This window comes from Haliotis cracherodii, unplaced genomic scaffold (genome assembly GCF_022045235.1).
Source record: "Haliotis cracherodii isolate W230 unplaced genomic scaffold, xgHalCrac1.p SCAF_1, whole genome shotgun sequence".
Lineage (NCBI taxonomy): Eukaryota > Metazoa > Mollusca > Gastropoda > Lepetellida > Haliotidae > Haliotis > Haliotis cracherodii.
Window position 1 is genome coordinate 1,313,258 of NW_027266264.1, and position 22,582 is coordinate 1,335,839.

At 45.3% G+C, this 22,582-nt stretch overlaps 3 protein-coding genes across 3 annotated transcripts in view; 1 reads left to right on the forward strand and 2 right to left on the reverse strand.

The window, feature by feature from the left end:
* The window catches only part of LOC139458674 (putative amine oxidase [copper-containing]), a 33,410-nt gene extending 11,465 nt beyond the window's left edge, over positions 1–21,945 (reverse strand). Inside the window, exon 1 of the mRNA XM_071240091.1 lies at positions 21,745–21,945. The gene's annotated coding sequence lies outside the window, so the exon portion shown is untranslated. The remainder of the gene's footprint in view (positions 1–21,744) is intronic.
* LOC139479854 (uncharacterized protein F54H12.2-like) lies at positions 7,898–9,106 on the forward strand. Its single transcript, XM_071262756.1, has one exon. The coding sequence runs from the start codon at positions 7,898–7,900 to the stop codon at positions 9,104–9,106; it is 1,209 nt and encodes a 402-aa protein (XP_071118857.1).
* LOC139471432 (uncharacterized) lies at positions 17,447–20,966 on the reverse strand. The gene is made up of 2 exons (XM_071257351.1): positions 20,412–20,966; positions 17,447–19,576 (listed from the first exon to the last, which is right to left on the reverse strand). The coding sequence occupies exons 1-2, from the start codon at positions 20,964–20,966 to the stop codon at positions 17,447–17,449; spliced, it is 2,685 nt and encodes an 894-aa protein (XP_071113452.1).
* Positions 21,946–22,582: the final 637 nt, after the last annotated feature.

Here is a 22,582-nt window from a genome sequence, read left to right on the forward strand (position 1 = left end):
ATTAGCAGCAGATTAACATTGACAACAACAAGTGATGAGAGGTATATGTGCATGACATGTTGTGATTAGCAGCAGATTAACATTGACAACAACAAGTGATGAGAGGTATATGTGCATGACATGTTGTGATTAGCAGCAGATTAACATTGACAACAACAAGTGATGAAAGGTACATATGCATGACATGTTGAGATAAGCAGCAGATTAACATTGACAACAACAAGTGATGAGAGGTATATATGCATGACATGTTTAGATAAGCAGCAGATTAACATTGACAACAACAAGTGATGAGAGGTATATATGCATGACATGTTGAGATAAGCAGCAGATTAACATTGACAACAACAAGTGATGAGAGGTATATATGCATGACATGTTGAGATAAGCAGCAGATTAACATTGACAACAACAAGTGATGAGAGGTATATATGCATGACATTTTGAGATAAGCAGCAGATTAACATTGACAACAACAAGTGATGAGAGGTATATATGCATGACATGTTTAGATAAGCAGCAGATTAACATTGACAACAACAAGTGATGAGAGGTATATAGGCATGACATGTTGAGATAAGCAGCAGATTAACATTGACAACAACAAGTGATGAGAGGTATATGTGCATGACATGTTGAGATAAGCAGCAGATTAACATTGACAACAACAAGTGATGAGAGGTATATATGCATGACATGTTGAGATAAGCAGCAGATTAACATTGACAACAACAAGTGATGAGAGGTATATATGCATGACATGTTGTGATAAGCAGCAGCTTAACATTGACAACAACAAGTGATGAGAGGTATATGTGCATGACATGTTGAGATAAGCAGCAGATTAACATTGACAACAACAAGTGATGAGAGGTATATAGGCATGACATGTTGAGATAAGCAGCAGATTAACATTGACAACAACAAGTGATGAGAGGTATATATGCATGACATGTTGAGATAAGCAGCAGATTAACATTGACAACAACAAGTGATGAGAGGTATATCGGCATGACATGTTGAGATAAGCAGCAGATTAACATTGACAACAACAAGTGATGAGAGGTATATGTGCATGACATGTTGAGATTAGCAGCAGATTAACATTGACAACAACAAGTGATGAGAGGTATATGTGCATGACATGTTGAGATAAGCAGCAGATTAACATTGACAACAACAAGTGATGAGAGGTATATATGCATGACATGTTGAGATAAGCAGCAGATTAACATTGACAACAACAAGTGATGAGAGGTAGATATGCATGACATGTTGTGATAAGCAGCAGATTAACATTGACAACAACAAGTGATGAGAGGTAGATATGCATGACATGTTGAGATAAGCAGCAGATTAACATTGACAACAACAAGTGATGAGAGGTATATATGCATACGATTGGTCAAACATTCGCGTGTACGACCTGGCATGCTCCGATTCAATCTCCCAATGATAATTTGAGAGAGTCTTGTATGTCCACTTTATGAGCCTGGGACAGCTAACGTAGCGGTGGGCATTTGACGTCGGCGTACACGTCTCCCAGACGTACACAGTGAGGGAAAGGTCAGGATTCGTGGCTTGCCAATGCATTCTGTTGATATTGTGCTATTGGGGGTAGTTAGTCAGGATACGTGCACGGTAGGCACTAGCGTTTTCGTCTTGAAAGACAAAACGTGGACCAGTATAATTATACGTTTCAAAGAGCTTCGCACACCCATCCATCCATTCATCAATGATCCTTCCTCGGTCATCAAGCAATTATCATCAGTAAAATCCGTGATCTGTGTGGTCTGTGTGAATTTCTTTTTCATAAATATTCTAGCTGTGTATCATATAACGTCACCAGCTTGTGATTGACCAATGACTTGTGGGTATGATACCGTATTCACGTATCTGTGATAGGCCAGGTAGCTGCAATACACTGTATGTACACGGACAAAAGGTTCATGGCGCATTTGCTGAGAAAACTAATTCTGAACGTTAACTACAATAGTCAAAGTAATTACATGTATAAGTATAATAAGGTCATAATACCTACTGAAATGTGTATTCGACTGATGTGAAGTCATCAGAATGTTATCTAACCTCTTGCAGACTAAGACAATTTCTTGATGTGAAGTAATAGTATACTCAACAACAAAAGTTCCTGTGACACCAATGTTTTAGTGTATTTTTCAAAAAAGTAAAGTTTGGTATTTAATATTGTAGGACATGTATGGTATCAAGTAACAAAAACGCAACTACTACAGAAAAGCATGCATTCTATGCAAAAGTTGCTTTTATGCAAGCCCCATGCATTTCACTACCCAAAAATGGGTATAAAAACATGGGCGTTAACGGGATTCCATTTGCATTGTTTAGCATCGTGCTGACAACAACTACTCAGAAAAACAACAAATTACGCAATTATTCATCATTACAAAATGCCACGCCTGTCCGAAAATGAGCGTCTGCGAGCCATTGGTATGCTTGAAGCAGGATCGAGTCAACGTGGTGTTGCAAGACAATTTAACGACCACAGAAACACCATTTGGTGTTTATGGCAACGTTGGCAACAGACGAACGCAGTCAGAGACCATCCTCGGAGTGGCAGGCCACGCGTAACCAATAATCTACAAGACAACTTGATTCGAACAACACACCTACGAAATCGATTCCAGCCAGCAACAGTGGCTGCAAGAAGCATTCCTGGCCTTTGACGAATATCTTCACAAACCGTACGTCGTCGCCTCAGATGTGCAGGGATTGTCGCCAGAAGACCCACCAGACGTCCCTTTTTGACAGGAAACCACCGATCAAGCACGTCTACATTGGTGCAGACAGCGTCTACGCTGGACGGCCATGCAGTGGGGACAAGTTCTATTTACTGACGTGTCTCGTTTTCACCTCAGCCACAGTGTACCGACGTTGAGGTGAACGTTACGTCAATCATTTTGTCATGGAAGAAGATCGTTTCGGGGGCAGCAGCGTAATGGTATGGGGTGGGATATTACAGCAAGACAGAGGACCCGTTTGATAGTGGAAGAGGGAAATCTCAAAGGACAGCGCTTCCGCGACGAGATCATCGGCCCTGTTCTTCTACCGTTTTTGCGTCGTCATGGCCCAGACATAACCTTTCAACATGACAACGCCCGGCCTCATATTGCTCGACTTGTTCAGGATTCACTTAAACAAAACAACGTGAATGTCATCCCCTGGCCGGCTCGCTCCCCTGATCTCTCACCAATCAAGAACATGTGGGATGTCACAATCTTATTCAATGTCACAGGAACTTTTGTTGTTCAGTATATATAGTAATTCTACCAGTATATAGGGGTATAATAGCTAACCATATGAACATTTCCTAACGATTTAATCTGAACTAAACATTGTTTCTGTAACTGATGGTGATATTGTTTTTCCAGCTTCCTGGCACTTTAATGTTTTCAATATCATTGTACATTAAAGGACACAATTCTTTTTTCTCAAATTATATTGAGCGTGTTGTGGGGCTTAATTTAAGGTACATACGAACTGTCACAACCGAAGATATTACATAGGAATTTGTGTAAGTAAATTATAAAGCATTTTCAAGCTGAGTCATCATTTTGTTATGTGCTAGTAGGGAATTGATGAGCACTAAGGAAGCAATGCCCACAAGACTAATAATGTTGCGCTTGCGCCTTGACGTTCTTTTATTACGCATGCGCAGTGACACTGTCTAAAACGTGAGACAATGAAAACACGAAATGTCGCATTCCCACGTTCTCACGATTTCTCACAACATCGCATTCTCGCTTTGACTGAACTGAACTTTATTTTACAGTCATGCCGTTATCAGCGGTAGACGAGGTACACAGTCAATGCAGCAACATATGCATGTACATATAGATATGGGTTATATATGTGCAATGAAATAGGGAAAGAGTTACTTCATAGCTTTAAAAAATGACATGATAAATTTGGACAATTTTCTCAATGTTCCTTGTCATGGATTATTGAAGAGTAAGTTCATTTTATACATATTGGGTCTAATGAAGAACAATCAGAGTAAAATAAATGTTCGTTTTCTAGACATAATAAACAAGTAATGGAATTCATCACCTGTCATGTACCTTACAAAGAGGACACTTTCCTTCGGTTGAAGCTGTTTTTCCCTCTCCCAGTTACTTCAGGTAAGTTGTGGTTACAAGTTATTAACTTCAGTTAGGTTCGCCAAACGTTCTCCTGCAGTAAGTTCAATATATATTCAAAATTTAATCATTTTTTATGATACTACACATTGCGTCTTTTGAAGACTTATCTCTTGCACTTATCCAACAATGTAGGTTAATGTCATTTAATGTTTCATGGACTAAATGTTTTATATGAGTAACCAGGATTTTTAATATTTTGTGATAAACAGATGTTGCTAAGACCAAGTTCGTCAAAAGTTCCTTTGATATATCTTATCTGTTTATGTTTACACTTTTTCAAATAAATAGTCATTAAACAATAACTTATATACAAGGAAAGACAGCTTTGATTATTTCCCGGAGAGTAATTTTGCCATAAAACAAATCATTCCCATTTTAACTACAGTAAACGCTTATAACGAACTGACGGACATAACGAACATACTTTTGGTCCCGGTCTTGTGCTGTATTTATGCTTTATATATTCTTATAATGACCTTCAGTTATAACAAACTACAATTTGTGGTCCCTTTGAGTTCGTTATAACCTTAGTTTACTGTATGTTTCATAGATAGAGAGTAGTTGTAGCCCGTACCCTGGTATCTCCCTATCTCCCCTACCGGAAGCGCCGCCATCTTTGATTGGCAAAGAGGGGCATGCTGGGTGATGTGTGCGCGAAAGAATAAAAGAGAAAGATCATGCTTGAAAGGATCAGTTGCCTTGTGTCAGTCACCCAGAACACACGATGGCGTCACGTGGTGATGATGATGAAGAGGCCATGACCTCACCTTAGATCCTACCCAACCCTTTTTTAAATGTTGCTGGACCCACAGGATCAGGAAAAGGTTCCTTTGTGAAATCATGTATGGAGCAGATGCATCGCCCTGAGGTGTGGGATACGCCATCGCATCGTGTGGCTGTACAGTGAATGGCAACCGCTTCATCATGAGTTGGAAGAGATGGCAGACTGCTTCGGGGTCACTCTTGAGTTTGTGCATAGCATAAAAGAAGCGGATCGTGCCTTGCCAGAAAAAAGGGATGGCCCCGCATTGACTCATCATAGATGATGGCTGGGCGACAAAACAAAAGAAGAAGAAACGGAAGTGTTGCAATTGTTTACCAAAAAAAGACATCACCGAAACAAATCCGTGTTGTATCTCACTAAGAACTTGTTTGTTCAATCACCACAACATCGCAACATTAGTCTGACTACATGGTCCTCTTTAAAAATCCGAGAGATGCAACGCAGATCGACTGTCTGGGTCGCCAGGTCTTTCCAGGCAAAGTTCTTTTTCTGTGTGAAGCCTATGAAGACGCCACCAAAGAACCTTACACTTACCTGTTCTTGGACTTGAAACCCACAATGTTGCAAGACCATCGAGTACGTGCCTGCCTGTTTTCGAGATCCGACATACCCATCGTGTATGTTCAGATCCTATGAGATGAGGAGAGACTTCATAAAGGCATGTGAACCCACTGACCTTCCTTCAGTTGAGCCACAGTCATCATGGGGCAAAGACAGAAACAGGCTCATCCTACGAAGGGAAAGAACAAAGACCAAGAGATGATCATGAAGGAGCTCCACAGTATGGTCTCCCCCACGTCGCTACGGGGACTTGTATCATCTGCACTTCAGAAGAACACTTCACCACCAGGACCGTCTCACTCTTCGATGGTACCCGTGAACATGCGTCATCAGGAACAACAACGTCCTTCCTCATCAGCACCCTTGCCACCCTCGCCACCCTCACCACCACACGATCTTCAACGCTTTCAACCTCTGCAGCAGCAGCAGCAACAGCAGCTGCAGTCCCCACGAAAGAAGGAAAAAGACAAGAGACTGTCTATTCTTCCAACAAGGGATGTGACAACCCTTGCCGTCAAAGGAAGAAATCGGCTTTTGCATTGGTTTGCGATTGTTGTGTGGAATCTGAGAGCAGGACGAGTCCCATTGAAAGCTCAACATAAGACGTGGTTGCAGAAACATAAAGATATCCTGACTAAAATTGTCAATCCACGTTTGCCTATGGATGAACGTCTTGACTACCTAATGTAGCACAGTGGTAGTGGAACACTTGCAGGGGTCTTGACACCCATTCTGTTGCAATGGCAACATTATCTTCAAGCACCACTTCTCAAACAGGGTAACCGACCTACAACAACAACAACAACAACAACGACTACTAAGCCAAAAGTATAGGCTCATGAAAACCTTATGAGGTGTATAAAGCTGATGCTGTCATGTGGTGGGCGCAAATGCGCACCAAAAGAAAGGCTAACACTTCCATGCAGGAAAGATGTCTCGGTGCCTCAGGAAACAGAAACACGCTCTGTGTCATTTATGTGTCTTGCCACTCCAGCGATGCGTAAAATTCTCAAACATGCTCCTACTGATCTCATCCATGCCCTTTGTGAATGTGTGGAGGACTTGTATGCAGGCATTATTCCCATGACCACAACTCAACGTCAAAACTTGCAACCGCAAGTCTTGAATAGGCTTATGAAAAAACAAGTACCTCTAAGCAAGAAACGTAAAATTCTTCAAGGAAGGAATATTGGGAGGTTCATTCCTTTTATTGGTTCTGCCCTTGCCTCTTTGTTTGGAGGAAAGTAATAAATGGTCTGACACCTATCGAGAAAGGAGTCTATTCATCTGAAGATTTGGTGAAAACCCTCAACCGTTTGATTCAGGAGCATATTACGGGTGTCTTGAAAGAACAGTCCTGAGACAAAATTCAAAGTGATGGCAGACGATTTGACATTGATGTCAAGTATCCCCAAGATAGTCTTCGATTTGACATGCTTGAAGATGGAAAGGTGCGATTCCAAGCCCCTCTAGTCTATGCCATGGTACTCTATGCCACAGAAGTGATCTTACCAAGTCCTCTCTCGATAATGCTTGGATTTGTTCAACTACCAATCCTCGATGATGATGAATACAAAAGCTACACAGACACTGCTGTTCCCTTGAGTGTATTGTTCCAACAGCAAGTGGGTGCCCAACCCATGACACTGGGGGGTGGTGTATTTAAACAAATTAAAGGTGATACAAAAGCTAATTGCCTGTCAGGATATGATACTGTGTACATTTACACCAACCTGGTCAAATATCAAATTGTGGGCAATACGATGGCCCCATTGCTGATACACGTGCCTATGTTAAAGAAGATGATGCAAGATAGTGTGGTGATTAAAAGTCCTCAGCACATTTGCTACCTTGGACTGCGTCATGGTTCCTTTGACGATATTAAACTCTATATCATGGACGACACCGCCAATAACGCAGAAGCAACATGTTGGGACATGCGTTGGCACGCAAGTTTTATTGAGGACAGTTCGGAGAGCGTGGGAGTTGCATCAAAGTATACAAAGGACAGTATCTTCAACGTGGCAATGGTCTCAGTGGTATCTTGAAGATGGCGTTGACTTTCCTTAATTCTGCTGGAACATCGGTGCTCAAGATGGGTAAAAAGATCCTACCTTGTTGGGTAGTGATGTGGTTGCAGGCAAACGCAAATGGTCAGAGACTCCGAAACATCTTGGAACAGCTGCCCTGATGGATGCCTTGGAGGAAAGTGAGGAGCTGAGACCATCTGAAAGATGTAAAGTCGCCCCAACCACAATCACCACCCATCAGAAACAGCGTAAAAGGGGAAAAAATGACTTAAAGGTCAGTCCTCATCAGACTTTCAACCTGACCAGACGTCCTTAAAGGCAGAGAAAGGGAAACATTCATCATCATGATGCGCCGAGATGCTTGGGAATGTTCAAAGGCCCAGTTGGATCTCTTTACTGTACCCCCTGTGTCCACCTCTGTGCAAGAGGGTCAGTGGATTCGCTATAGTCCCTTGGCGCCACCCTCTGTTGCAGAACTACTCCAGTTTAACATTTCCAATCCCGTGAACGCTTACATTGATTTGAGGCAGTGTTACCGGAGAGTGTGTCTTCGAGTGACTCAAGAAGATGGGACAGATACCGCTCTAGCGGATCACCCCATATCGACAGTCAATGGTGCAGGAGCCAAAACATCTCACCTTCAATGTCCTGGATGGTTCACCGATAGTGCTGGTAAAATAGACACCTTCAATCCTGATGCAACTGCTGATGTAAGAAACACGGGCCTCAGAACTCAACGTGATCTTATTGTGCCCACCAAAGAAGTGGAACTGACAGGACGTCTACACTGTGACCTGTTTCTTGAAGACCGTTATCTGCTGGATGGTGTCCCTATGAAACTGGAATTGCTACGAAGTCCCGATGAGTTCTTCTTCATGTGTGCTGCTGATGGTGTCTACAAAATAGCCCTGAACAAAGCCGAATTTTATGTTTGTCAACTCAACATTGATTCTGCTGTCCAAGAAACACATGTGTCCAGTCTGAATGCAGGGGTGACTGCCAAGTTTCCCCTTTCCCATGTGCAGGTGACAGTCCATGACATCCCGAGCGGCGGTAGAGACTTTCACAAGGATCAGCTCATCGGTGGCCAATTACCCAAACGAGTGGTCCTGGGACTGGTGGACAATAGTGCCTATGTAGGAAGCAAAGAGAAGAATCCGTACAACTTCAAACACAACCATGTCACCATGATGAAGCTGAAACTCAATGACCAGGAAGTCCATGACATGGAAATGAAAAGCAACTTCAACAACAGCAGCACCTATTTGAAACAAGTCTTCATGATTCTGTTCCGAAACACTGGACAGCTGTGGCGGCCTGATACCTGTGAGGTGTCTCTCAAGGCCTTTGCTCAAGGTTACACGTTGTGGGTGCTGGATCTCACCCCAGACCTTGGCGCTGATGAAGGCATCAACTATCCTCGACATACTGGCAAGTTGGGTTTGGAAATGCAGTTTGGACAAGCTCTCGAGAACCCGGTCACCCTCATCTGCTATGAGGAATTCGAAAATGTTCTGGAAAAAGATCGTTTTTGTAATTCGATGATGGTATGAAAAAGAGCAGCGACAGACGGTCATGCCATACTTTTCTTCCCCCTCCTACCATGAATGAACCACTCGGGTTGAGCACCTTGGATTTAAAAGCCATCGTGGCGGATGACGTCCAACTTCATGCCATCCCCCGGGGCACCCTGGCCAGAGATGACTTTGCCAGACTGGGATGGCAACAGGATGAGATCCAAGCGATCAACCTGGCACACACCAGGTGAGCGTCTATCGTCCAGCTCCTGGATCCGTGGAAAAGATGGATAGCTATGGACTGTATTCATTACCTCTGTTTAAAGAGACTTTGAATCCTATGGGCCAGATTCAACAACGATGGAATACACACCCCTTACAACATGGATACAGCATGTTGTGTGGCGTGTGCTGTCTCTACATGCTGACCTATCGCGTGCGTGGGTGGACTTTTAATCAAGTGTTAGATACGTTGGACTTGAATGACACTAGTGACAACGTTACTGTTCACTGAGTTTTATAAGTGTACATACGTTCACACCCTAGTTGCAAAAGAATTTTCCTGTTCACAAATATCACAGGGACGCCCGTCATCCTGTGGCTTTTGTTTTGTTGGTTGGTTCATGTGAGGGGGGAATTAAAAATGTTGAAAAAATAGGTGTTGTGTTGTCTTAAGGATGTGGATCGGGATGCACACCCGAGGGAAAAACAGAATCGACATGCACACCCAAGAAAAAACAGGATCAAAAGCTTGGGTTTTCTGTCCATTCAGAGGCCACACATGCCTTTTGCAGGTCTCTGATGGGTCGAACAGTGGGTTGTGCTTTCTCTCCCATGGAACAGGCCTGTTCCTATGGAAAACAAACACCAGGGTCCGTTCAGTTTGGAATAAACGAGGCTCAGACCAGGCCCCTGAACGGTCCAATCGGCGTGCTGCCTTTTCGACCAATCAGGAAGCAGGGTTTCAGTGCCTCTCCAATAAAAAAACAAAACAAAGCCACGCACACTGCCACAGTCCTAGCACTGAATGAGAGATCAAACATGTCGTTTCGATACACCTGTATGAACAGCCATACCAACAGTCAACAATGTCCATGGATGAGTAAGGTCTAATCGTAGACAATAGTGGCCTCGGTACCTGATGAATGGGAGACGATCTTATCGCACTGGTTTAAGAACAAGCCTGAGGCTATGGCAGCATTACAACGAACTATACAACGCGGAATTGGCGTACCTGACTGTTGGAGTGGACCGTATTCGTATCTTGTATCGAGACCAAGGAAAGTAATGTAAAATAGAGACAAGCCTCGACCAGCTTGTTTCCAACGGCACTTTTCAGGGCCACCCCACTCTCCCGAAAGAACGCTTTCATCATTGCTTTGCCTTCCAACCACAACCGAAAAATAACAAACTCCTCCCTCCTCTTCCTCTCTTCCTCCTCCTCCTCCCTCCCTCCCCCTCCTCCTCCCTCCTCCCTTCCTCCTCCTCCTCCCTCCCTCCCTCCTCCGCCGCCTCCGCCACCAATATTTTTTCGCTTTTTTAAAAAATGAAAGTGGAGGATTTCACATTCACTTCTGTTCCTTTTTAATTTATTTTTTTTCATTCACGAGCTCTTCTTATTTCCTCTTCCTCCCCGGAACCGGATGTGGCGCCCTCCTGGAGGCCATCTTGGATGCGCACGCATCACCCAGCATGCTCCTTTTTGCCTATCCAAGGTGACGGCACTTCCGGTAAGGGGGATAACTCCTGCTGGCTTGGTTAGCAAGGTACGTGCTACAACTACTATGGAGTCCCAAAGTTCCAAATGTAATTTTTGAGTACTTTTTCTTAATGAAAAGAAAATGTTTAAGAAAACGCAAATAACCCCTACTATAGTGAAGATGTTGTGAATCCCCATACAACATTCAATGGTAAATTTCCGTCCTTGGCATAAAACATAGACCATAGCTGTCGTTGCTTGTTGGATTAACTTTTGCTTTGTTATAGTGAATTTGGAAATGTTTTGAAAGGTAACACAAGGTCTTTTAGGAACCAATATTTCCCAGAACATCATGACCAATTTTACAATTATAATTGTATTCACTTTTTTATCTACCAAACATTAATATTTTGTGTTGGTAATATTAATCTTAAGGTTCCACTGTATACAACCATAGCTTTGAAATTAGTCTAACATCTGTACGTCATAAGCACTTGTTGCTAATAACATGCTGCTGTCAGCGGTACATATATCAATGCTAATAACGCTGTTTTGTCTGCATACAATAATACGAATATTGTGATAATATTGTGATAATATTTTCGATTCGATCATAGAATTCATCTGGTTTCAATTGGTCACCTGTCTATGAATCCTGTACAATTGCCCCCTCGCGATCACTTAACTATGGCAAACAGAACAAGCGACAGGTTTTCTAATTTTTTACTTTTTACTTGTCTTACTCCAGATTTACATGGAAAGGAACTAGTTCAATTACCACGACAGGAGAGACACGATTTGATAACCTGGTACATATTATAAATAACGCTCTGATCTATGTGATAACGGATAGCACCAACTCACCAATATACCACCACTGCAGCTCGATCTATGTCGTAAGGTAGACTCCCGTCATCATAATACATCACTGCAGACCTTGTTACCAATGACGAGGAACATTCAGGAACGCACGTTTATATCAGTAAGCGCGATAAAGCGATGTCCCTTCCCGGCCACCATAGCTTCTCCCATACTAGCCTTGACCCCAGGCCCTAGAGAATAAATTAAAAAAGGAGGCCAACTCAAGTCTAGAATGATTGGGCAAGTCCAGATTGCCTCAGCTCTAGTTCTGAAATTAAGCATTGTTTGCGCTCTATTTGGAATCATCTTATTTTGTAGATATATATATATATATATATATATATATATATATATATATATATATATATATATATATATATATATATATATATATATATTATTAAATAATACAACTCTATGACTTGGATTCAATGTCAGCCAACTACACCACATGGCAGAATGGATCACCCCAATATCTTCCTTTGTATGTTGAGGAATGAAAGGCACGACGGATAGTCCCGTAGTGGAGAACAGACGGTGAGTCTATAAATAATATCCTGATGCATAAATTGACATTCTGACTGATGTCCTGACATTCTGGGAGCTTGCTGCTAAAGTGAGTGAGTGTGAGTATTGTCTTTCTTCGCTGTTAGCAATATTCCAGCAATATTCTGGGAACACCAGAATTGGGCTTCACATATAGTATCAATGTGGGGAATCGTTATGGGTCTTTGGCGCGATGCGCGAACACTTTAACCACAAGGCTACCCGACAGCCCCTTGCTGCTAGAGCTGTTACAAGTGTACAATGGATATGGCACTGTTCTCAGGACCCCTTAATCCACTCACAATGGCGGTGCCGTCACGATTGGGGAGTTTTATCGTGTAGGTCTATCATTACAGATGATGATGGTCACTTTTACCATTCTGTTTGTAAATATAAGATGGCCCCGCGAAAAATCGCAAAGAACGACGAGGCGTGGTTTGTTTCGGGATAAAGCATTGTTCCATCATGACGTCATTTCTGGAGAAAACATTTTCAACTTGATGACGTTGTAAATTGGACGATGCTATTGTTGAGTGGGTAGTGAATTGTTCCCCTTAGTGTGTTAGTACCCAGTTGTTTCCTGACAAAAATGTTTTACATGTCATCATTTACTGAAAGACTTCAGGAATTACGTTAGAGAATAAAATATACATGCTCATTTTTCACAGTTTTAATATTTGTGCAAATATTCAGTATTGTAGTTTAATTATGGATTAAAAAATAAAACATTTAATGCCATCCTTAAAGAGGCTGTATATAATGTTGATATCTCATATAAGAAATAAACGACTCGTTATACGTCACATCTCCTGTTAAACCTCAACATGCTACTTTTTGAAGCCTTGGGCGTAATAAAATTCTGTTCTGTTCTGTTCTGTCGTTTGACGTTTTATAATTACCGTACAATAAAACACTGCAGAGAGAATAAACCGGTTATCTCCCAAAACGCCTACATGCCAGAACACCTACAGCCCAGTACCCCTCCACTTGCTTAAAACAGCAAGGGATTTCACCTACTTATAATGGAACAGCGCCAAAGACAAGCTGGATTAACATTTGGAAAGATTGACTTAAACTGAGTAAAAGAATATTTTAATTAACTTAAGATTGGTTTGTTTAAACAAATTATATTTCTAAAAAAACTGAATTGGTGAACAAGCATGTTTGCTTATTTTAACACTTCCGGGAATACAGAATTGGTTTAAAACCAAGAAAAGGCTGAAGCATGAATGCACCTAAAGTATTTAAATAAACCACTTTCAACCAATTGTATTAAGAGCTGTATTGCTGTGGTATGTAAGCCTTGTCAAAAATGACTGCATATCAACATGGCCGGTCTCCAGAAATCTTTTCACAGTAAAGGAAGTACCCAAGTTTTGTTTAATGGATATCGTCACACCAAGAATGTAGAGAGACAATCTCATTAAAATCAGATCTAAGTTCTCGCTGCCGCTAAACAAAGATCTGAGGACATCCCATGACGGGTCACGTCAGAACGACCTTTCCCGAACCTTGACCGACCACGGAAATGACTAACAAGAAGTTGACATAAGCCAATTAGAAAGCAGCTTTCTCGAGCTTTACGGTACTCGTTTCAATCTGGCGACTTCCATTTCAGACTACGCTTCAAAAATATATTGACACATTCTCGATCAATAATTTGAAAACTTAACAAACGAACATTCCGGAATGTCTGATATATGGTTGAGATTGTATGGCAGTGCTCCCACGCATTGTGCAACGCCTCCCCCGTTCAAATGTTTATCCCGCGGTAGCGAGAGATAGACGATAATTTTGACGGAACCAGTCGTAACTGTCGTTCGGAATACCCCGTGTTGACGTTTTCGAGGTTGCATGATTAAAAAACACTTTCCGAATGTCAGTTTCATGATCTGGTAAGCGACGCGAATGGGCGGATGAAAGGTCGTTCTGACGTGACCCGTAACGGGATGTCCTCAGATCTTTGTTTAGCGATAGCGAGAACTAAAATCTGATTTTAATGAGATTGGTAGAGAGACAGACCTTCATCACTGGAGGCGTGTGAAAACCACTTGTAAATGGAACGCGACCACAGTTGGTAATATCCTTAGCAATTCCACAGAACACAACCACCCGTACAAAGAAGACCTTGAAGTGTGCAAGTGGACAAGAAGAGCTGCTGGACTGCCTCTGATTCCACAAGTAGTTATTCAAGACACCTGGATCGAAGCCATGAATGACACTCCCAACGTTCCAAGAGCTGTTGACTATGTGGTTGTCAATTGAGTTGACAACGGAACTCGATCCCGCTGCCATTGTGGAACCATCACTCAACGATAGGTCAGAGAACAAACAACAATCTGGAAGGAAGGACCTCATCGACATCCCAACATCTACCTTCATTGAAATCACCAAGAAGGTAGAACATGCAGATCGGGCCGAGATTTCGCAGATCGACTTTGGTGCTGCCCCAAGGCGTAGAAAACGATTCTACCCAGAGGTAGACATTCGCTTGTGCCTTGCCGAGTCAGCGACCTCACACAGGGCGACACCTGTATGTATCCTGTCAGCGACCTCACATAGGTTGGCACCTGTATGTATCCTGTGTCTACATGGTCTGCATTGCCGAGTCAGCGACCTCACACAGGTTGGCACCTGTATGTATCCTGTCAGCGACCTCACATAGGTTGGCACCTGTATGTATCCTGTGTCTACATGGTCTGCATTGCCGAGTCAGCGACCTCACACAGGGCGACACCTGTATGTATCTTGTGTCTACATGGTCTGCATTGCCAAGTCAGCGACCTCACACAGGTTGGCACCTGTATGTATCCTGTCAGCGACCTCACATAGGTTGGCACCTGTATGTATCCTGTGTCTACATGGTCTGCATTGCCGAGTCAGCGACCTCACATAGGTTGGCACCTGTATGTATCCTGTCAGCGACCTCACATAGGTTGGCACCTGTATGTATCCTGTCAGCGACCTCACATAGGTTGGCACCTGTATGTATCCTGTCAGCGACCTCACACAGGTTGGCACCTGTATGTATCCTGTCTGCGACCTCACATAGGTTGGCACCTGTATGTATCCTGTGTCTACATGGTCTGCATTGCCGAGTCAGCGACCTCACATAGGTTGGCACCTGTATGTATCCTGTCAGCGACCTCACATAGGTTGGCACCTGTATGTATCCTGTCAGCGACCTCACATAGGTTGGCACCTGTATGTATCCTGTCAGCGACCTCACACAGGTTGGCACCTGTATGTATCCTGTCTGCGACCTCACATAGGTTGGCACCTGTATGTATCCTGTGTCTACATGGTCTGCATTGCCGAGTCAGCGACCTCACACAGGGCGACACCTGTATGTATCTTGTGTCTACATGGTCTGCATTGCCGAGTCAGCGACCTCACACAGGGCGACACCTGTATGTATCTTGTGTCTACATGGTCTGCATTGCCGAGTCAGCGACCTCACACAGGTTGGCACCTGTATGTATCCTGTCAGCGACCTCACACAGGGCGACACCTGTATGTATCCTGTCAGCGACCTCACATAGGTTGGCACCTGTATGTATCGTGCGTCAACATGGGCTGCCTTGCTGGGCCATTGACCACAACTAGGGTGAAACCTGTATGTATCCTGTGTCTACATGGTCTGCATTGCCGAGTCAGCGACCTCACATAGGTTGGCACCTGTATGTATCCTGTCAGCGACCTCACATAGGTTGGCACCTGTATGTATCCTGTCAGCGACCTCACATAGGTTGGCACCTGTATGTATCCTGTCAGCGACCTCACACAGGTTGGCACCTGTATGTATCCTGTCTGCGACCTCACATAGGTTGGCACCTGTATGTATCCTGTGTCTACATGGTCTGCATTGCCGAGTCAGCGACCTCACACAGGTTGGCACCTGTATGTATCCTGTCAGCGACCTCACATAGGTTGGCACCTGTATGTATCCTGTGTCTACATGGTCTGCATTGCCGAGTCAGCGACCTCACACAGGGCGACACCTGTATGTATCTTGTGTCTACATGGTCTGCATTGCCGAGTCAGCGACCTCACACAGGTTGGCACCTGTATGTATCCTGTCAGAGACCTCACACAGGGCGACACCTGTATGTATCCTGTCAGCGACCTCACATAGGTTGGCACCTGTATGTATCCTGTGTCTACATGGTCTGCATTGCCGAGTCAGCGACGTCACACAGGGCGACACCTGTATGTATCCTGTCAGCGACCTCACATAGGTTGGCACCTGTATGTATCCTGTGTCTACATGGTCTGCATTGCCGAGTCAGCGACCTCACACAGGGCGACACCTGTATGTATCTTGTGTCTACATGGTCTGCATTGCCGAGTCAGCGACCTCACACAGGTTGGCACCTGTATGTATCCTGTCAGCGACCTCACACAGGGCGACACCTGTATGTATCCTGTCAGCGACCTCACATAGGTTGGCACCTGTATGTATCGTGCGTCAACATGGGCTGCCTTGCTGGGCCATTGACCACAACTAGGGTGAAACCTGTATGTATCCTGTGTCTACATGGTCTGCCTGGCTGGGTCAGCGACCTCACATTGGTTGGCACCTGTATGTATCGTGCGTCAACATGGGCTGCCTTGCGGGGCCATTGACCACAACTAGGGTAGCACGTAACACATGCATATTGCTCGTGTCCTCTGTCCCCACCTAATCTGAAGAAAGGTTTCCGCATGTACGACTAGTGTATACCTCCCTTCTGCTTATACCGTTAAGAGCAAACGATGTTCTTTGGTGGATATAGCCGTTTTGCTGAAACGTAGTTCCACAGGTATTTCAACTTCACCATGAAATATTCACAAGGGATGTGGATGGGCCTGGGAGACGACTTACTTGAGCACAATAATGCACACACACACCACACACACACCACACACGCAAGCACACGCACACATACACATAAATAAACGTGAGGAAGACACTTATTTGTCGATCTGATATCATATAGCTCGTCCGTGTCTTACAAATATGTCTTTGTCCCCAAACTCGTCTGTCATACAGACACTGAAACAAATATATCCAATACAGCCCATGCAAGTCTATAGTATTTGACAAGTGTAGATTACTGCAGTACATCTGATCTGAAAATGAAGAAAGTATCTGGGCTCCTGTTTATCATATTTTATAACTATACTTTAACAACCTATTTTCCGTAAAAAAGTTCATTTCAGAGACTAGATGTTAGTATTTCCCCAAACCTGAGAGCGAGTCTCACTCAAATATCTCAAAATTCTCATTCTCATGGGAATGGCGGATCCAGGGAAGACGGGATGAATGGGAATGGCGGGTCCAGGGAAGACGGGATGAATGGTTTTGGCGGATCCAGGGAAGACGGGATGAATGGGAATGGAGGATCCAGGGAAGACGGGATGAATGGTTTTGGCGGGTCCAGGGAAGACGGGATGAATGGGAATGGAGGATCCAGGGAAGACAGGATGAATGGGAATGGTGGGTCCAGGGAAGACGAGATGAATGGGAATGGCGGGTCCAGGGAAGAGGGATGAATGGGAATGGAGAATCCAGGGAAGACAGGAGGAATGGGAATGGAGGATCCAGGGAAGTGGGAGGAATGGGAATGGAGGATCCAGGGAAGACGGGATGAATGGGAATGGCGGGTCCAGGGAAGACGGGATGAATGGGAATGGCGGGTCCAGGGAAGACGGGGTGAATGGGAATGGCGGGTCCAGGGACAAGGGATGAATGGGAATGGCGGGTCCAGGGAAGAGGGATGAATGGGAATGGTGGGTCCAGGGAAGACGGGATGAATGGGAATGGCGGGTCCAGGGAAGAGGGATGAATAGGAATGGCGGGTCCAGGGACAAGGGATGAATGGGAATGGCGGGTCTAGGGAAAAGGGATGAATGGGAATGGAGGATCCAGGGAAGTGGGATGAATGGGAATGGTGGGTCCAGGGAAGACGGGATGAATGGGAATGGCGGGTCCAGGGAAGAGGGATGAATAGGAATGGCGGGTCCAGGGACAAGGGATGAATGGGAATGGCGGGTCCAGGGAAGAGGGATGAATGGGAATGGAGGATCCAGGGAAGAGGGATGAATGGGAATGGTGGGTCCAGGGAAGACGGGATGAATGGGAATGGCGGGTCCAGGGAAGAGGGATGAATGGGAATGCCGGGTCCAGGGAAGACGGGATGAATGGGAATGGCGGATCCAGGGAAGACGGGATGAATGGGAATGACGGATCCAGGGAAGACGGGATGAATGGGAATGGCGGGTCCAGGGAAGAGGGGGTGAATGGGAATGGAGGATCCAGGGAAGACATGATGAATGGGAATGGCAGCTCCAGGGAAGACGGGATGAATGGGAATGGCGGATTCAGAGAAGACGGGATGAATGGGAATGGCGGATCCAGAGAAGACGGGATGAATGGTTTGGGCGGGTCCAGGGAAGACGGGATGAATGGGAATGGCGGGTCCAGGGAAGAGGGATGAATGGGAATGGTGGGTCCAGGGAAGAGGGATGAATGGGAATGGCGGGTCCAGGGAAGACGGGGTGAATGGGAATGGCGGATCCAGAGAAGACGGGATGAATGGTTTTGGCGGGTCCAGGGAAGACGGGATGAATGGGAATGGCGGATCCAGGGAAGACGGGATGAATGGGAATGACGGATCCAGGGAAGACGGGATGAATGGGAATGGCGGGTCCAGGGAAGAGGGGGTGAATGGGAATGGAGGATCCAGGGAAGACATGATGAATGGGAATGGCGGGTCCAAGGAAGACGGGATGAATGGGAATGGCGGGTCCAGGGACAAGGGATGAATGGGAATGGCGGGTCCAGGGAAGAGGGATGAATGGGAATGGTGGGTCCAGGGAAGACGGGATGAATGGGAATGGCGGGTCCAGGGAAGAGGGATGAATAGGAATGGCGGGTCCAGGGACAAGGGATGAATGGGAATGGCGGGTCTAGGGAAGAGGGATGAATGGGAATGGAGGATCCAGGGAAGTGGGATGAATGGGAATGGTGGGTCCAGGGAAGACGGGATGAATGGGAATGGCGGGTCCAGGGAAGAGGGATGAATGGGAATGGCGGGTCCAGGGACAAGGGATGAATGGGAATGGCGGGTCCAGGGAAGAGGGATGAATGGGAATGGAGGATCCAGGGAAGAGGGATGAATGGGAATGGTGGGTCCAGGGAAGACGGGATGAATGGGAATGGCGGATCCAGGGAAGACGGGATGAATGGGAATGGCGGGTCCAGGGAAGAGGGATGAATGGGAATGGTGGGTCCAGGGAAGAGGGATGAATGGGAATGGCGGGTCCAGGGAAGACGGGGTGAATGGGAATGGCGGATCCAGGGAAGACGGGATTAATAGGAATGGCGGGTCAAGGGAAGACGGGATGAATGGGAACGTCTGATTCGTGAACCGTTGATGAAATGCGAGGGCTGAGACGTTTTTTTACGTGCAACGCCTTTATCCATACCAGCAGTGTGTAGTTAAATACGTGGAGCGAACCCTCACCGCTGCCCTTACACTAGATAGACCTGGCCCCATGTGGTTTCAGGGTTAGAATTGTTCCCTGCAACCTACGTAGGCCGACCAAATGTACTCTTTAAAAAGGTAGGGGGTCATGAAATATAAATGTTAATACCAAGTATTTGAACAAAGATCAGTGTTGACGACAAACATCGTATGCAAGAACGTTTAAAAATGTCTGTAAAACTTAACACTGAATCACGTCCTACAGTTAGCACATGCTGAGAGCAGTAGCGCCACACACTTGTGAAGGGGGCCATTCCTGATTTTGACACTTTCGGGGAAGGTCAATTAATCTCTGTGGAAAATTATTCTGTCAATCTGGTTGTTTCTGCTTATCATACAGATGTGATTTACTTGATTTCATTTATTGTTTTTGCATGAACTGGTGATGCGGCGTCTGCAATGCGCGGAGCGTCTACGGGCAATTGTCATGCTGGAAACTGGCAGAAGTCAAAACGTTCAATGTTTCAGTCTGTGATTAGCTGACTATGGTACCAAGAAGGGCGTCCTAGGTCAACAACTAGAGTACAGGGTCGGTGGATCCAAAACCAGGCTCTACGAAATGGAGCTCGAACGGCGAATTGCTGCAAACTTATATCTGGCTACTGGAGAACGAGTTACGAGTCAGACGGTTAGAAATCTTCTACATGCAGCTCATCGCCATGCTCAACGGCCACGTGATGTGTCACGCCTTACAGATCGTCATTACCATGCAGACGTCAAACTGGGGTAATTGTCGCTGGTCACGTGTCAGGATTCCAGATGATTCCGATTCACTTTGCATTTCCTTGACAGGCGTGGTCGTGTCTGGCGACGTCGCGTCTGGCGTGGTCGTGTCTGGCGACGTCGTGTCTGACGTGGTCGTGTCTGGCGACGTCGTGTCTGGCGTGGTCGTGTCTGGCGTGGTCGTGTCTGGCGATGTCGTGTCTGGCGTGGTCGTGTCTGGCGACGTCGTTTCTGGCGTGGTCGTGTCTGGCGACGTCGTGTCTGACGTGGTCGTGTCTGGCGACGTCGTGTCTGGCGTGGTCGTGTCTGGCGACGTCGTGTCTGACGTGGTCGTGTCTGGCGATGTCGTGTCTGGCGTGGTCGTGTCTGGCGACGTCGTTTCTGGCGTGGTCGTGTCTGGCGACGTCGTGTCTGACGTGGTCGTGTCTGGCGACGTCGTGTCTGGCGAGGTCGTGTCTGGCGACGTCCAAATGAACGTCAAACCAGTGTCAGCCGATGCCAGATTTGGCGGTGGATTGATTATGGTGTCGTGTGGCATCACTGAATGAGCAAACCCTACTCCATATTGTGGAAGGAAAGGTCAATGCACAGTACTATCGGGACAACATATACTGAAACATTTTGTTATCCCGTTTGCAAGTCTGAGACATGATAGGGAGACGTGTGTGTTAAGGTCGTGGGCAGCTGATCACGTTGGCTGAGCTTGGCCAGGCGCTGCAAGAGGAGTAGGTCACACTCCCTCAAATCGCCATTGGAAGAGTCTTCCGGGGTATGTCTGGTCGAGTGAATGAATGTTTGACAAATAGCGGCGGTATAAGCCACTACTGACATAAAAAAACGTCAATTTTCCCATCTTACCCCTATCGGCCTTCAAGATTGTTGGCGGTCATAAAATCAACTCCCACACATCACTACTTGTAATGTGTTCCCAAGTCGTTCATTACTATCATGCAACTATTAAATTTTAAAGTTATTTCTCATTTTTTCAAGAGCAGCTCAGTGACCTGTTCAGTTCCATGTCGGTCCCCTGTTAAGAACTGTACCTGGGTTCGGATCCGCGATTCAAAGTCATTATGACCCATAGTCTGTCAGTACCATATCACCATAGTGATCGTCTCAAAATTCCGGCTATGTTCCCACAGCCCACCTATACCTATACATGTGACGTTAAGACGAACCTGTCACTGATACAACACCAGCGGTATCTGCTGTGAGCAGGGTATATACACTAAAGCTACTACATATAGACAATGAGAGTAAATTGACAACACAGAATGGCGTGTGTATTTATAACTCAAGCCAACTGTTTCTCTTACCGCAGTGTGGAATATTCCTAAAGGTGAACTCCGAAGTGACTTGTCAGCATGTAAGTGGTATGAGATGTGTTTCCAAGAAATCGTGTTCTTATGAAACATTTACATTTTCTTCCGGTATTGTTTGTGTATGAACAGTGAGATCAGAAGTGCCGACAGAGGTTAAACTCTGCTCACTCCCCGGAAATTGATGAGGTTCCAGTATGGCGCATAGGATCGACGCTGCACTGTTGGGAGCTTGGTGTTGTACTACAGAGTTGAGAGGTTGCATGCATCTTGCCAAGTTCCAAACAGAGGCCTGTACTGTTGTACATAAACCTAAAGTCAGAAGATGGGTTGCTTGCTCGTTTTTTCGACAGTGTGGGAAAGTCACTAAGATTGCCCCGATGCGACCAATTATTTCGATTGCTAGATCCGGCACCGAACTTCGCAGATTCCATATCATGCATTCTGGTTGTGTCTCGAGACAACATGTCCTAAGTACTCCAAAATGTTTTACAATCAGTTATGATGTAAGCCTCTCGTTTCGGGCCATTTAATGTAAAGGGTATGCATATAGGAGTTGTTTCTGTATAGACAGTAAATCAAGGCGGGGACTTCAAGGGGGGTGGAGCAGACCACTCCGGAGAGTTGTTAAGTCATTAAAGGAATCCACCTTGAAGCTAGATATCACTAGACGCTGCATATCACTAGATGCTTGATATCACTAGACGCTGCATATCACTAGATGCTTGATATCGCCAGACGCGGCATATCACTGGACGCTGCATATCACAAGACGCTTGATATGCGGTGCATGTCACTAGACGCTAGATATCGCAGGAAGCTAGGGCTTGGATGA

Excerpts from the sequence above, each read along its gene's own strand:
- LOC139479854 (XM_071262756.1), top strand. The coding sequence starts at position 7,898 with ATGATGCGCCGAGATGCTTGGGAATGTTCAAAGGCCCAGTTGGATCTC.
- LOC139471432 (XM_071257351.1), bottom strand. The coding sequence starts at position 20,966 with ATGCCACACGACACCATAATCAATCCACCGCCAAATCTGGCATCGGCT. Across the intron at positions 19,577-20,411 it reads CCCAGTTTGACGTCTGCATG|ACGTTCCCATTCATCCCGTC; the intron begins GTAATGACGATC and ends TTCACGAATCAG.